General features: G+C 40.3%; 1 protein-coding gene across 1 annotated transcript in view; it reads left to right on the forward strand.

Moving 5' to 3' along the window:
- The window catches only part of LOC146708029 (alpha-1,6-mannosylglycoprotein 6-beta-N-acetylglucosaminyltransferase B-like), a 113,408-nt gene extending 99,006 nt beyond the window's left edge, over positions 1-14,402 (forward strand). The window contains exons 12-18 of the mRNA XM_085459720.1: positions 1,045-1,050; positions 4,283-4,441; positions 4,596-4,742; positions 5,029-5,145; positions 9,486-9,560; positions 11,327-11,610; positions 12,628-14,402. Of these exons, the coding sequence (XP_085315846.1) occupies positions 1,045-1,050; positions 4,283-4,441; positions 4,596-4,742; positions 5,029-5,145; positions 9,486-9,560; positions 11,327-11,610; positions 12,628-12,826 (987 nt within the window). The 3' untranslated portion in view covers positions 12,827-14,402. The remainder of the gene's footprint in view (positions 1-1,044; positions 1,051-4,282; positions 4,442-4,595; positions 4,743-5,028; positions 5,146-9,485; positions 9,561-11,326; positions 11,611-12,627) is intronic.
- The last annotated feature ends 2,371 nt before the right edge of the window (positions 14,403-16,773 follow it).

The raw sequence follows: 16,773 nt of genomic DNA on the forward strand, positions 1-16,773 counted from the left end.
GTACAATACACTTAATAAGCTCATAAACATCTCATATTGTATACACTAAGAGTAAAATGAGGATCATTCATTTTTTATAGATTAACTCCATACATTGTGCACTAAAGAGAAAAAAACCAAATGAAATCAGGTGTAAGTAACCTTTAGCTTTACAGCACTACTTCTCTTATACAGTAGGTGTTGTTTCTACAAATTTTTCATGGTACTTTTATAGCAGATGGGTTGTTCTCAGCATCTTGGAGAACTGTTTTTGTGGAGTAAGGCTTCCTCCATTGATTGTATGTCTCTTCGCAGTCTCAGACTGCGTGCTTTAGTTAGTTAGTTTTTTACATCATTGCTCAAAGGATGCATAACATCTGTTGGAGACTTCTGTTAGCCACTCAAGCTTGTTCTTCATGGTTGTAGTTGTGTATTTTGGGGTCATACTCACATTGCAGAAACAAAATGTGAGGCTGCCAGAGATACTGCAGTGCACAATAGTTGCATTGTATATGCAGAAAGATTGTCACTACAGCCCAGTTGTCTTTCAGCCTGCATGTATGCAGACACAATCTTTAAACCAAGTACTCTAAACCATCGACTGAAATGTTAACAGAAGAAAGGCACCAAGCTGCTTGCATCATTAGTTTGCTTCATAGGGCTCTTTATACACAACTGTATAGCTTCAATTTACAGGCAATTTTCCTCTCCAAAACTGTCTGCTTGTTCAAATGCTCAATGTAGCTGAGAAAAAGTTATCTGCATTTTTAAAAGGATTTTTAAAACATTGTTTGCTGCCATTTCTTTCTACTGTCTGCCCACACAAGTCCCCAGATTAGTTTATGGTTGTTGGCTGTGAGAGAGATGGGCTTAAAGGCAGTTATGAATGCACAGTCTGCAACAGTTTGATGAGGAAGGAAGTAAATGTAACACATAGCTGTTTCTACCAATTATTGCAGCCTTGTTTGGCTACAATTCTGCCTCAATTTACTTTACTCTCTTCGTCTTTGTGTCACTCTTTTTTTCCCTTGTGGGGGACCTTGTCACCGGATGGGTGTTCATTAGCTTCAGGTAAGAACGTGTTACTTTTACCAATTTATATTCATCTCACATCCTACACTTGTGCAGGAGAGTAAAAAAAAAAAAGGGAGAGTAATGTTGCATCGTTTCCATGTCTAGGAATAGACAAACTTTGTTAAGATGCATACAACATGAGAGACAGGTGCAACTCCTGACCGGTCATGCTGCTGCATATCATTTCTCTGCTGGTTAGCTTGGTGCATCCATTATTCACTGTGGTACTGGAGAGGAAGGGGATGCTAATCTTGGCTCTCGAAAAATTGGTTTAAAACATATTGTACTTGTACGGCGCAGCTCCCCACCCCGTGGAGAACAACAGAATGCTGAACAAGGCAAAACAGTCTTGCTGCAACTTTAAACCTCAATACAATTAAAGCTAATGAGTTTGAAAATTCACCCCCTGTATAGTTGTCATGGAGTTTGGAAACTACAGTTAAGGTTATGTAAGATAACATTAAATAGTTCTAAAAATTTGGTTTAGTTTTACATGAAGAGATTGAAGATACTATGGAAATACTTAAGTTAAGGAACCAAAAGAGATGAATAATAAAATACTGACTTTACAATTCCATCAGCATACAGCTAACTGTTTAAATACATGGTGCTGTATATGAAAAAAAAAATGCGTATGAAAGTACTATAAACAAAAAACATATGTCTTTCTGTCATGCTGTGCACACAGAAATCAACATTATATATACACACAAACTTCTTTTTTTAAAATCTTTATAAACCCAAATTAGCTAAGGGACAAAAAAACCAGCACAACAGATATTTATTAGCATTCCTAATACATTCCCTGCTGAGACGGTTAGCTTGTACATATATAGTCACAAAGCGAGAGTGCAGGTTATGGAATCTGCACTCTTTCACAGCTGTGTTTCTCTTGCTAATTCATTGTCGTTGTCTGCTGCACTTAGCGCTTGAGCTAATCTCCTAATTGGCTGGGAAAATCCTCACAGAGGAAGCTATCGATTACTACAGCCTCCAATTATGGCTCTGTGTGCGCGGGAGGGGGACCACAGCAGAGGGATAACGTAAGCTGCTTAACGCCAGGCGGTCAATACTCTAGTCGGGGTTATGCACCGTTCACATGATTAAATTTTGGTTGTTAACTGATGCTAGCTGTTTTTTCTCCCAGTCGTCCTGCTGAACCTTGACTGCCCTTCTGGCTGTCTCACCCTCAGCATGTAATGTATTTATTATTAGATTAAAAAAGGAGAGAAGTATGTACAAGTAAGTGTAAGTAAGTGAATAAGGACAATCAATGCTTTATCCTGCTTAAAACCAAGCCTCAGCGCAGCAAAATAAATACCTGCCTGCCAGATGTTTCTCCACAGAGTTTACTGACATTTTATTTTATTTTTATTAAGAATTGTTCATTTCTTTTCTTTTTTTTTTCTTTTTTTTCTTTGTTTTATTTTGCACATCAAAATTCAACCATCTTTCTCACATCAAGGTCGATATTAATTAAAGGTGAAGAAAACTTCACAGCAGGTAATAGGATGAGTGGAGTGCAGAACTCAAAAATTATTCCTGGTTAAACAGAAGGCAATTTTCCTCTACATGTTAATATTCGGTGTGTATATTGGTGCATTTTTCATAGGTGAAAGTAAGAATTCAACCAAATGAAACTAACGGCCCTGTGTTTGTTTCACTGAGTAAAAAAGGACTAGACTGCACCTTTTAACCCCTGTAGAAAAAGTAGGAAATCAAAGAGCCCATAAGAGCTACTGGGACACGCCCACCTGGCAACAAAAACAGTACTGTGGTCTTTGTCCTTCATCCATCCTTTGAACGTTTTTCAGTTTAATTTAGCCAAAATGCTGCATAGTTGTTGTGCTATCGGATGGCTCATTTAAACTGTAGAAATTATTTACCTGACATTGGAAAAATATTCGCACAGCTTTACACTTATGATACAATATTAGTGTGACAGACAGAAGTTTTCTAGCCCTACACTGTAAAAGTCACCAAAACGCACTATATAGCACTTACTTTTGCTTTAACAATGAACTATTTCTTGTTCTTCAGCTTTCACACAGTGGCATTATTCACCCATCCAGATCGAAAATACATGTAGCTGTTTGTACTCTTAAAGCGTTCATCCTGGCATCAGTGTAAGGTAAGGGATTCGGTACAAGATATACGTAGATGTCACCGAGCTGCCTGAGCAAAATATGGATCACAAATTTTACCTCCTATCTTCTTTTTCCTCCATTGATGGATGATCCAAGTAGTCTTGGCTCAAGACAGGTGGAAAAAAAAGCAACACTTTCCAACACTGTCCTGCAGTACTGCAGACTGTCTACTATTGTCCATAATGTTTTGCCCACCAGGGTAGTGAGTCGGTCAGGTGACTGAAAAGCACGGATAGTGATTAGAAGAACCAATAATGTGAGCATAATCTATTTCCATATGCTTTATAAAATGACATATGAATAAGCTTCCACAGATTCACACAGATAAGTTAGAAGACGTGAAAATATTCAGCACACTGTAGTGGAGCAAGTTCTTTAAAGAGGACCTATGATGCTCATTTCTACCTTCATATTTGTACTCTTGGATTCTTGGCCTTGGTGCAGCCACTTTATCCACTGTGTGAAACAAGCCTTTTTGGGATGGGGGGGACATTTTTGCTTTCATTGGATAGTTAAGCACTGTAGATTTGACAGAAATGTTGAGAGCTGGGAAAGGCTCTAACCAAAGGCCTGTAGGTTTGACTGAAACCCGGGCTGCTGCATTTCACTTATGTGGCATATGGTCACCTGCTCAACCAGTGAGCTAAACTGGTACCTGAAAGCCTTTTTAGCTCCCTTTGCAGTCCCTCCTTCAATCCAGCTTTCTTCTGGGGCTTCTGTGTTTACAGCCAGAGCTGTGCGCCTTAGTTATTTGGAACAGATGCACTGACCGACATCATACAGAGCCAAGATTAGAGAAAAAACTGCCTGAAATGGAGCATTTAAAGAAGTCTGAAGCCTGAGCTTTTTGTCTTTGAAAGATTACTAGTACGGATTTTGACCTCATTATATCAAACTTCAGCTAAAATTAATATGACTGTCCCACACTCTAACTATATATTTATTATTATAAGAAAAAAGATAGGTCACCATTTTTAAAAAAAATTATTTATGGTGTTCTTCCTATTACACACTCTTTCTTCTATACGACCCATCTATGTGTCATTGCAGTTCATCGGTCTCACCAAACCATCTTCTTCCAGCAGGGTAAAGAGAGTTTCCTCCAGATTCTCCATAAATACATGGAAGTCCACGGCACAGTCTACTATGAGACCCAGAGACCTCCAGAGGTCCCAGCCTTTGTGAAGAACCACGGCCTGCTGCCCCAGCACGAGCTGCAGCAATTATTGCGGAAGGCCAAGGCATGAACTTTGTGGTTATTGTCACCACTGTTTAATGGACAGAGTGTTTACAAACTTTTCTTCTGCTTTTCTAACTTCTAAACTAAATTCTTCTGCTTTTAAATTACACAATCACTAAATTACATCCCTGATTTATCTTTTTTTTTTCTCCTAGCTCTTCATTGGTTTTGGTTTCCCATACGAGGGCCCGGCCCCTCTTGAAGCTATAGCCAATGGTTGCATTTTCCTCCAGCCCAAGTTCAACCCACCCCACAGCTCACTAAATCACGAGTTTTTCCGAGGCAAGCCCACATCTAGAGAGGTAGGTTCATAATTTGTATATCTTCCCACAATCAGTCATGCTGCCAACAGATTCATTAAAGCAGTGGCTCAAACATTCGATCCAGACTGCATTTTTGCCACACTAATGGACACAGTATAACTATTTTTATGTGTCTTTGTACAAAATAATAATTGACAGTATTCATTTGATAAAGACAAACTGATTTTTCTGCAGCTAAGTGTTGTCTTTGTGGAGAGATGTTATTTATTTTCAAAATATTTATTTATAGAGCTGTCACTGTGTACACTGCATTTGTTTTCTATAGGTATTCTCCCAGCACCCGTACGCGGAGCAGTACATTGGCCGACCTCACGTCATGACAGTGGACTACAACAACTCTGTGGAGTTTGACTCTGCTATCAAGGAAATCATGAGGACCAAGGTGCTCACATATAACAGTGCTTTAAAAAAGAATTCATAAAGACAAAAGACATAACCATTTATCCTGTTATGTCCACTAATTAGTTACACTGAGTTAAATTATGCATTGCTGTGTATAAATGAGGTTAACCGTGACTGGGTGCTCTTTCACTCGTATCAGCTCTCTTCATGCTGAAAGAGGGACATCTCTGGTGTTTCTTTCTGTTTTAACAAACATGTTTTCATAGACATGCCAAGAATAGCTACATGTACTTATCCACCTATTGCTTTTGTGCCTTTGTGGCCAGGAAAATTGCAGTTGGTTTGTGCCTTGTTTGGCTCTTGTAATATAACGTTTCATTTTTGTATAGCGTTCAATGATAACTCTTAGAGTTACAGATAGCACGGTTTGTTCTATTCTGTTTTCCCTTGAAGCTGTGATAAAATACAAGTACTGGACCTGCTCTTGTTGCTGTGAGCCTAATAACAGTTTTTTAAACTTTGATGAAACAGCACAATAATTTTGCTGTGGTCAAGTCCTCCAGAGGGAGTTTGCCGTCTGTAGGTAGCAGAGTTATACTGCAGAGTGCTGAACTTTTCAATTCAGTGAATGTGATATAGATTAAGGACGCTAGCTTCCGAGAGAGGGAGCAGGGTTAATTAAAGAGTCAGCCAGGTACACTGAATCTTTTTAGAAAGCATTGAAATTGGGTGCAATGTTGAAAAAAATGAATTATATGAGCAGAAAAATTGAAAGATGGAGAGTACACTGACCAAGCATCTGCACAGTCACAAAATCTTTATAAAACAGAAATCCAATATGCCAAGCAGGCATATTTTCTACTCTAAAATACAGGGGTAGACCTTTTATATCTGAAACTAAATAATGTTTATTGAAGTTCAAAACTGCAGATGCATTTTACACTCGGAGAGGTGAAGCTGTGATTCACTAGTTTTCACGCAGATTCTGTCACGGGTTGCTCTGAGGATCCACTCGCAGGACTCCGGAGTGTGTTGTAACAGAGACAGTTTGTTCACAAATATCTTCACCAAGTGTATTTACAGGCAGTGCGAGGACAGTGCTATATACAAGATGTGCGAGGACGGGTTCCAGGGCTCCAGGGAAAACAAGGGGATCACACACACGCTCACGCCAACCTCTCTCCGCTAGTGACCAGCCACCTCATACACGCTCCACACGGGGAAACACGGGGACGGGTCCGGGGAATCTAGAACAGAGAGACAAGTGTTACTTTCTGAGGCGGAAGTGTGGGAAACTAGGGCTCGACGTGTACTGACAGGAGTCTTCACAACAATCCAGCGTTGAACAGCTGATCTCCTCCTTCTGATATACCAGCTGGTCTGATGAGGCCCAGGTGTGCATGATCCGGGAGGGCGTGGGCCGAGGGCGTGAACCCGCCATGAGTTCCGCCCCGGCAAAACAGGGGAGGGGGAGAGAGATTGCTGATCAGTGCCTTGCCGACCCCGCAGGTCGTGACAGATTCGAATTTCTAGAGAATTGACCATCCTAACCATTTTGGCATCCCAAAAACTGACCTCTTGAATTTATAAATGGTCATTTTGTTCTGCGTACGCTAAGGTATATTTAAATGTATTGTCAAATCTGATGGAAATCTGATGGATCTGGATACATTTATGGCTGAGGTATAACGCTCTTGGCATTTAACATAGGTGTGAACACACATCATCCCACAAGACATGCAACATATTTTACATATGGAATACGAGTCACAGTAACACAAGGCATTGGTCTATAGGGAAGCAGGAAACATGGAGACAGCTGTCTGCATGATCCTTTAAACATGCTGTAGCAGTCTGCCCTTTGCAGATTAGAGATGGTATGTAGGGAGATTAGGCAAAAGCTGATATATGTAGTGTTAGCTCTGTGTGTGTGTTTGTCAGTGTGTGAGTGTGAGAGAGGCTGTTCTCATCTTTTCGTCTGCGTAGTCAGACAAGCTACAGTTCAGCAACACTGGCTTAGTGTGCCTTCTCCATCTGCACTGACAGACCACGGAGAAAGCGCTGATGGACCACTTCACCCTTCACTGGAGGCACAATGCCCCGAGCAAACTCACACATACCCATACAACATATACACGCACCACCCCCAGCACCCAAACAAACACATAAACACAACTCATAGACTGAAATTGCAAAGATGCGACGTATCAGTACACACAGCCTCACCTGCACATTACAGCCATTAAATTCAAGGCACACGCAGGCATACACAAACCGTGTGTGAGGCAGAGGCTCATGTTCAGTCATGCAAGACAAAGCAATCTCTGGCCGACAAGTCCTCATGTTCAAATAAAACCCTTTTCCATCTCTTTCTTTCTTTCTTTCTTTTCTTATTCCCTGTTCCATGTCTTATGGGAATTGCCGTTTTAAATGTGGTTTTTTAACATTCACATGAAGTAGTCTTAATAGGGTGGGCAAAAGTCAAGGTCACTCTGACCATATAACAAAATTTTGGCCATACTTGTTATGATAAAATGATGATATGATGCCTGATCATTATTCAATGCCAAACTCAGAAACAGAAGTAGGTTGATTGTGACAGGTCTGCGTAGGTTCTTAGGCATCTAGTTCATGGTAGTCTTAATGGCTTGAAATAAAGGCACCTGGATTAATTTGGGGTCATGAAGGTGTTGGATGATACTACCCTAGTATCATCCAACTACTACTCATACTATTATTGGGATGTGGTGGGGTTGTTTCCAAGGGGACAGCCCCACTACAGGTTAAATATCTGGCACTCCCCATTAGTTTTCAGAGCTGAAAAAATCCTCTTGGACAAGAGGTGAAATGCCTTCATAAACCAAAAAGAAGACCAGTTCCCTTCATTTCAAGTGATTACGTCCATCGTCGCAATATTTCACATTTGTCCAAATCTGAATAAAGGATCCAACTTCTCCAACTTTACTGATGGGTGGAGGTATACAACCACAAAGGGGTGATTGTCAAAACTGCTAAAAAAAACAATAACACAGCTTTCTGGACTCTAGTTGGTTAGAAGGTTTTGTTAAACACATATTTTAAAAGAATTTGGAGATAGGATGATTTATGAGACCAACAACAACACCCAAGAAAATCATATAGATCTTCTCAGTTAGCGAACCATGCAAATGGGATTTTCATTCTATTTGATTTCTGAGTGAAGTCTACATCAGCCAAGGATAAGAGAAAGGACTTAAAGAAGAGAAGGTCACAAGTCTAAACTACACAAATGTGATAAAAATAAAAAATAGAGCAAAACAGTGCTAAATGCCTTCATACACCTGAAACCTTTGCTTCCACCCGCTGCCAGTGTTGCCAGCACCTTTTCAAAAAGCTCCACTCAAAGCCGCACCTGTGAATGCGAACGTGGCCTGGGTCACTATGCCTGGTTAAGCAAAGGCGAATGAGAACGCTGTTAGAAAAAGGACACGTCCATTGATTGTTTTTGCAGGACGCTTGTGTGCCTGTCCTTGTTCAAATGTTTGCTTTCTGCTCCTGCTTATAAAGTAGATTAGCATAAGGCTTTGATCAGATTGCAGTGTGTAGCTTTTTAAATTGCACCATCCCTGCATGTTTGCTTCTCAGTGGTTTTCACTTGAAATGGGCCAAGTCTGATTTCACAGATGGTTGAACATTAGACTGCTTTGATTTCACATAGGAAATGCAATTTAGTGAGTCATGTATCATTTACAAAGGCAGGTCTTTGCATTAGGTCATAAAGACAATCCACTTCAATCTCTGCAAAGCTTGGTGTTTGCAGTTAGAAATACAAAAATGTGTTTTCATTTGGTTGGAGTGTGTAACAGGATCATTTTAGTTCATATAAAACTTGAACTTGTGTCTTTGTACAGTGTGGCTGTTGAATATCAGCTGTCTAGCACTTTATGAAATCTGCTAAATTCATTTTTTATTAATCCCAGCACTGCAGTTGCAACTATTTCGTATTCATCGGCTTTTGTGTCAGACAGTCTGTTAACAAGTATTGAACATGTTGGTATTAGCAAGAGACACAAAAGATATATGGTGTTTCCAGCTCATCTCTAATTAGAGCAATCAAAAGTGTGCTTTAGTTATAGAACCAGCACATCAAAGGAGGAGATGATCTATTGGTATGCAAATAAAGCCTAATGATTTTCCAAGCAGTGACATACTGTGATTAGGCCTCGCAGAAACCTGACAATAGAAACATTCGTCAGCTCAAATTACCAAGGAGAAGAGACAATTCATTGCAATTACTGAGAACAATGATGCGGAAGGAAAACGAAAAGTACACTTTACTGCGAGTAAAATGTGGCAATAATAACGTGGTGATGATTGTGTGTTTTCACGTGTGATTCTCAGGTCGAGCCTTATCTGCCTTATGAATACACCTGCGAGGGCATGCTCGAGAGAGTGCATGCATACATACAGCATCAGGTGAGTGTCGCTACAAATGTCTACAGTTCACTGTCTGCACATATGCGCTTCGCCTATACTCTCCTTTTCTTTTGTCTTCAGTCAGCTCTTGCTCTCATTTATATACCTTCTTTTTTGAAGCTTTCAGAACCCTTACACTGCTTAATATTTCACGCCTGTGTGCATTCAGCACCTAGGACGTCGTGTATCTAGGACTGTGTGTGTGTGCGTGTGAGATTATGTACCCCATGTATGTGGGCATGCGATTAATCGACATGCTAACTCTCATTAGGAGCCACATATCTGCCCTCCGGCTTTAAAGCAGAAGGTCTCCTGACACTAATGAGGAGGGATGAGTAAGGAAAAAGAACACAAGTGTGGGAATAATGATGATGAAGGACTAGGGTAAAAGCACTTTTTTATAGCCCCCCACAAGATGTTAGACAAACCACAGAAGCTCTCTCAGTGACTTTTATTCACTCCTGACTTGCAGCTTGTTTTGGACCCAGAAAGCTGTTGAAAGACTAACAGGAGAACATTAAATTACATTTCTGTTCAAATTGGATTTTCTAAAGGAACCGCTTCCTGCAGCTGGTTTGCAGTAGCATAGCATAGCCTTCGCCTTGTGATTCGAGTCTCCCTGTGTGTTTCTGAATGTTACCATGGCCAGATGTGATCCTGAAGAGATCTACTTTAACAGGAACTACCACAAGTTTTTATTTTTGCTCGGCAGGTGTTTCTGTCTTCCTGTCGGGACAGATTTTGTCAGGGTGATAGCTTGAACGCTGAGCTGCAGTCACACAAATTTAAATGTGTGTAGCTGAGCTGCAAATGAAGGCAGAGTTCAAAGATGGATGGGGTCTGAGTACTTCATGAATACTCATTTGTCAGAACATCACCTTGTTACAGGCTTCAGTAACACTTTCAGCTGGCGTTATCCCACCCTTGACACTCTCTAATGTTTCACTTAGTATAATGTAGAAAACAAAGCCTTTGGCAATAGTAATACTCTGATCTGGAGCAGCGTCATGATTTTGTTGCATTTTCCACATGTTACAGGTTTTATCATATTTTTATATTTAGGATTTTTTTCAAAACACCTTTTTTAAATGTAAAATTGCCATTTGCATTTAACTATAACTCTATATGCTTGGATCACTGTGCTTATTGTTGTTAAACTTACGTTAATCAGAAACAACCATTTGATTTGGAGCAACTTCCCAAGCCACAACTGCACATGTGCTTTAAAATTAGAAATAACATTTGAGTGAATATCTTTTAACATCTTTCTCTCCATCGGTATAAAATATTAATGTGTCTTCTGAGAAGCAGAACTCTGCATTAGCATGTGCTCTGTGCATGTTCTCCTCAAGTCTGTTTGCTTTCATTTTACCAGCATAACTGGTGAGTGTGTGTTGCACTTGACAAATGCACATGCTTGGATGCCTTAAGGCACAGAATTGAGTGACCTACACTCAGTACTTAAGGCATCTTGTGTAGGACTGAAGCTGTTGCTGCTGTTCTCCTGAGAAGCAGCTGGTTCTATGCTCTTGTTGTCGACACATTTTCGATTACAGCCGTTAGGTAAAAGCAGCTTGTATGAAAGTTTCTTACATCATTGGATATAGCCTGTAACTGTGATAGTGGAGCAGCGCCTTATAACTTACCTGGTGCCACTTTACTTTACTGTAAAGGCAATAACTCACTCAGGTTTATTTAGTCTGGTAATATTTTACAGTTCTACAATTATTTGATTTTTAAAATTATTGTATTTATTTCACCTCCAGGATTTCTGTGCCCCAGAGCCTCCCTTCATTCCAGCCAACCTCTCCAGAAAGGGGTCTGCTGGTGGCAGCAGGATGATGGGACCTCTGTTTGTGCCCCTGCCCAACACTACAGCTCTTGGCTGGGCATCCAATGTGACAGCTCCCTCTGCCTGGCCTCCTCTCAGCTCCCTCAGGCTGCTTGTATCTCAAGAGGGCCAGTCTTGTGTGGACGCCTGCCAGTCAGCTGGTTTCATCTGTGAACCCGCTCACTTTCGCTTCATCAACAACAAGGAGGCTCTGCGCAGGTAGGTCAGCCGAGAGTACAAACTGCCTGCTAGCGAGGCTTTAATTAAGTGTTTAGTCCCAACTATCAAGCTTTGCTCATCAAACACTCCACTCCTACAACTTACCAAGCAACACCTCATCACACGTTGTCAGCGTTACCTGAGGAGTACCATCTGTGGTAGAAACACTGTCATGTCTAAATTAAATTAAAAGGAGAATTTGAAACAACCAAGCAATCTTTGTGTACATCACACAAATTTAAACAAAGACGAGTGATCTAAAAGACTCCATGCAATAATATCTGTAGCTGTGGTTTTGAAGGATGGTGGTTCTGATTGCAGGCTGTGAAACCACTGAACCAGCCGAAATGAAAAAAGGTTCTATTGTACAAGTTTTAACATAACAAATTGGATTTTTGGAAATGATTAAGAGTTCAAAACGTTCTATTTAAACTGAAGATTGACACTAAGTACAGTTTAGGCCGTCTCTGACCTTAGTATGACTCTGATATTTATTTAGTTTACTGTACCAGCCCATGGCTGCTGATCCAGAAACTTCACTTTCAGACATCTCCTTTTCTCAAGCTCCAAGACAGAAATCCTGTCAGCAGTTGAGCCTCTCCTTCGAGCATTTCCCACCTGACTGCTTTCAGCCTTAACTCATTTTCTCTGCTCTTACTTCATCCTTCGAGTATTTTTCTGTTTCTGTTGTTTTTCTATCTGTCTTGGTTTACAGTGCCTCTCCTCTTTGTTTCTCTTTCTCTTTTCATGCTGATGTCTCATACCTGCTCCATAGTTTTTTCCATCTTCCCCGAAGCTTTTTCACTTGAGTTCCTCCCGTTCGTTCGTCTGTGATTAAAGTGGTGAACTCGTTTCCATTCCTTGTTTCTGCTCCCCGTTTATTTTCAGGTTAATGCCAGTTCCACTTTCCTGTTACATGTCTGAGATGAAACCGTGAATTTTATTATTCGTCTTTTCTTCTTGATAAATCTCAGTGATCTCTTTTTTTAGATTTCTGCTGCTCTTTTCACTCCTCAGGTTGGACGTACAGTGTGAAGTTGTAGACTCTGAGATTAACCACATCTTGCCAGCCTTCTCGGTGGTGCGGCAGGAGTGTGGCCTTCAGAGGGAACCGCTACTCTTCAGCTGTGCAGGACACTCCCCTAAATACAGACGTCTTTGCCCCTGCAGGGACTTCCGCCATGGGCAGGTGGCGCTGTGCAGAGACTGTCTATAATGACAGAGCACGTGAAGGACAGACAGAAAAGACATGGACAAAGAGAAAGAGAAGAAAGTGTAGAGCTGGGACATATCACCTGGTGTTGCAGAGAGCCAGCCTCTCTCGAAAAGTAAATGTAGGCTCGTGACGAAGAAGCATGCATGGATTTAAAGAGTTTACACTGGAACTGAGCCTGGGTTGTATCAGAGGATATTTGATGACTGTAGTTGTTATAACAGATGTTATACTGCAACAGACTGGAGACACTTTGGCTACACTGAACACATAACATGTGGACCGTTCAAGAAGCAGATGTGCCATGAAATGCATCTTTTACTGGCTACACCTGCAGCTCACCTGCAGCAGAGTGACTCACAGGCAAAGCAAGCAAAACACTGAGCTTTCATTCTTGGGATTGTGTTGCCTTCATTTTTTTAGCACAGTGCTGTGAAACTTACAGCTTTTCACAGTTTCTGTGATATGAGTAATTAACATCCACAGACTACACGCGCCCCTTTTAAGGTAGAAGTAAACAAACGCCAGCTGGTCCTGGCAAAATAAGTTATAACCAGTAGTTTCATTTAAATAAAAAAAACTGTGTATGACTCTCTTCTGTGCTAAAGGACCGCACGCATCAACCTTAATAATTATAAATAGAGCACTTGCCTATTTTTGCAAATGCAGAGCAGATCTCTGCAGAGCACACGCAGCACTTAAATGTTGTTCTAACACCTCGGGAGGCAATTAATTAGAAAGGTTTAAGTGGCACAGGAGGTGCTCTGCGAATGGTTCACATATGTTACATGTTCAAAGTACCCACAACCTTTTTAAAATAGTATTCAAGTGGTTCCAAGTGTCCAGAGACTGGGTTAACGCTCACAAAGCTGAAAGACTTTCACAAAAACGTACAGGATAATAGTTTCTGCAAGATGCTGACTGATGATATTATACACAACATTTCATTTTTTTGGAATTGTATTCCACCAAAATAAGGGGTTTCAGTTGAAAAATATACCCTTTAAAAGCATGTGACTGCAGAGTATTGGGACTACACTGTCATTCCATGACAAAGTCTTCAAATATCTTGGCTTGGAGAAGGCAACCTCAGGTCAATATCCAATCTCCTCTCTGCACATGGACAAAGGATGATGGACAACCAGGTTATCTCCCCAGCTTTTTCTCCCCTCCTCCTGTGATGGACAGAATAATTTATCAGACTGAAACCCAAGTCTGAGGTAACATCACTCAATGCAATCATCTCTGGTCAGAAAACGAAAGAGGAGAAGAGAGGACAAAGATAAAGGGCACAAGATTATTTTTCAATAAATAAGCTTTTAGAGCCTTCAGCTGGATTTTTAAAAAGTCCTCCGGGCTTTTGTGATGGAAAAATCAGAAAATAAAAAAAAAAGAATGGATCAAAATGCTAATGTGGGTTTTGTATTGTGTCTGGTCTTTACTTAGGTTCTTCCTACCTTTATTATGCTCCAGGGTTGCTCCTCATCCCATCTGTTAAAATCATCCCAGCGTTCACATTCATCCAGATTTCCATCTATTCATCCACCTCCAGGGAGAGACGTGATCTTTTTCGCATAAAGCTGACAGCCAAAACAGTTCAGAGGAGTCTATAAGAAGTGAGGTAGCACACTCCATTCTTTAATGGAAGTCGCATTAAAGAATCAAACTTCAGTGTGGACATCTGACTGGAGGATCTGATTTTGTCAATCTGATTTTTTACTGTGTACTGTGAATTGCGAAGATTTGAGCTCTGACAAATAACAGCACACAGTTGATACAAGGTATGGTATCTACGTAGGCCACAAAGACAGACTCATCAACAAATGTCAGTAATTAAACTTTCTCCTGCTTCTGTGAGTTAGGGCTTAATGCTACAGATGACGCTAGAATTTTTCAGTATGGTAGGTGGTTATCTTAGAAAAGTGTGCATCCTTGAATGCACCCTCTGCATAACCACTCACAGTAGCTCCTGTTTAGTAATTTGCAACATTTTGGCGGGGGGGGGTGCTGTTGTTTTGTTATTTTGGATGTTATTCTCTTGTAGATGTTGGACAGCCAACCTATTATCCTGTCATATACCTAGACACCTCTAACACTCACCTCAATTGTTGCTTCATTGATTGGACCTCAGTGCTGTCATGACTTCAATTAACATTTAATAAGATAAAAATAAGGTAAAAAGGTAAAAACGTATTGCTTTGTGTATCATCCTTAAATTTAGTGTCTGGCTATAAACCTGTACGTGATCCACCTGGCCATTGTGGACAGGGATTTCTGACCAGTACAGATTACATGAGCTCACTGCTCAGCTGGTACCATCCAGTCAGCAAGCATCATGTAATGTGCACTATTTAAAGTAACTTTAGTAGGGGTGGGTTTTAATAATCGATTCATCGATTAAAATCGATTCTGGCTTGGATAACGTGAAATCGATTCATTAAAATCCTGAATCGATTTTTTTTTATATAAATGTATTTTGCCCAAAATTCCAGAATCTCAGGTGAAACGTCACACAATTTTGACAACCACCAAACATTTAAAACAGTAAATGAGCGCAGGTACACGGCTTCTGCACAAAGACAAACACAAAGCGCGGACCTGCGGATCAGAATCAGTGAGATGTCGCCTTTCTTATCTGACGGCAGGGACACGGTCGGGGCTGAAAGCCGACAGCTCACTGATTCTGATGTTTCGGCGGGTCCGTAACTTTGTGTTCACGCCCTTTTTGCGCTGATTCTGAAGCTGTTAGTTTTAATCTCTCTCCAAACAATATTGACCGAACCAGCAGCAAAAGAAGATCCAAACTACGCTTCACATAAACATCGTCATGGACTCCCTCTGACTTTTGCTGTTTTGCTTCCACCACGATAAAATCACACTTCATGCACAGCTCTCTCTCTCTCTCTCTTTCTGAGTGTACTTCAAGAACAGTTTCCTGTCTATCCCCGAAATCTGTTTTCTGCATTATTCGCTTGCTTGTTACGCACAAGACTACCTTTGTTTACAGCGCTGTTGGCCGATGTTTTTTTTCCTTTTACTTACTTCCGAAAAGAAAACCTAATTTCTGACGTTCAATAGGCTACTGAACAAATTTAAACTTTTTAAAAATTATACAAAATGCAAAGCCGTGTCTCTAATAAAACTGCTGTAACTTCAGAGGTAATGTTCATAAGTTGATTAATGATTTTCTTTCGTTTTTGATCTACTGCAGAATGTTTTTATAAAATCCAGGCCAGGAAAATCACCTTCATGTTTTTCTGTGTTTTATCTTCAGCTACTTTGACACAAAGGCCTCTGCTGTGACGCTCACACCTTTGATAAAGTCTCGAAAGTGTCAGCTTCCTTTTTATAGATACAAAAATATGTAAATGTACTGATCTGAATTATAATATTTCTGACTGTCTGAGGCAAAATTTCCCAGATTCAAATCGAATTGAAGAGAGAGAGAGAGAGAGAGAGAGAGAGAGAGAGAGAGAGAGAGAGAGAGAGAGAGAGAGAGAGAGAGAGAGAGAGAGCTGTCCATTTTTGTTGTAAACCTTACTCTGGGTTGTCAAGCACTATACATATACAATATACTGATAAAAACAACAACAACTCACGTAATAACTGTTAATTAATGAAATATTCATGGCTAACATATAAATATGTGTGTGTGCGTATGTATATATGTTACTGTTGGTATCATTGACTATATAGCTGCACTCGTTGAGGTTTGAGCCGAATGCCTTAAATGTGTAGCAGCAGTAAAGATGTTTGTATTCTGATGTCATTGAGATAAAATTCAAAAGTTACAATAGATTACAAGAATGCACAATTTCCACTGAGTCTGGCAGGTAAACTGTTTTTAGAGCAGGAATGACTCGACTTTCAATGGTGAAAATTAATGTAACATTACTAAATTACTAAACCCTAAACAGTTTCAAGTTTTATTGTCATGTACAGATAAAGAG

Source organism: Copadichromis virginalis, linkage group LG6, assembly GCF_057382275.1.
Source record: "Copadichromis virginalis isolate Kocher_CV1m ecotype Utaka linkage group LG6, C_Virginalis_male_GT1.1, whole genome shotgun sequence".
Lineage (NCBI taxonomy): Eukaryota > Metazoa > Chordata > Actinopteri > Cichliformes > Cichlidae > Copadichromis > Copadichromis virginalis.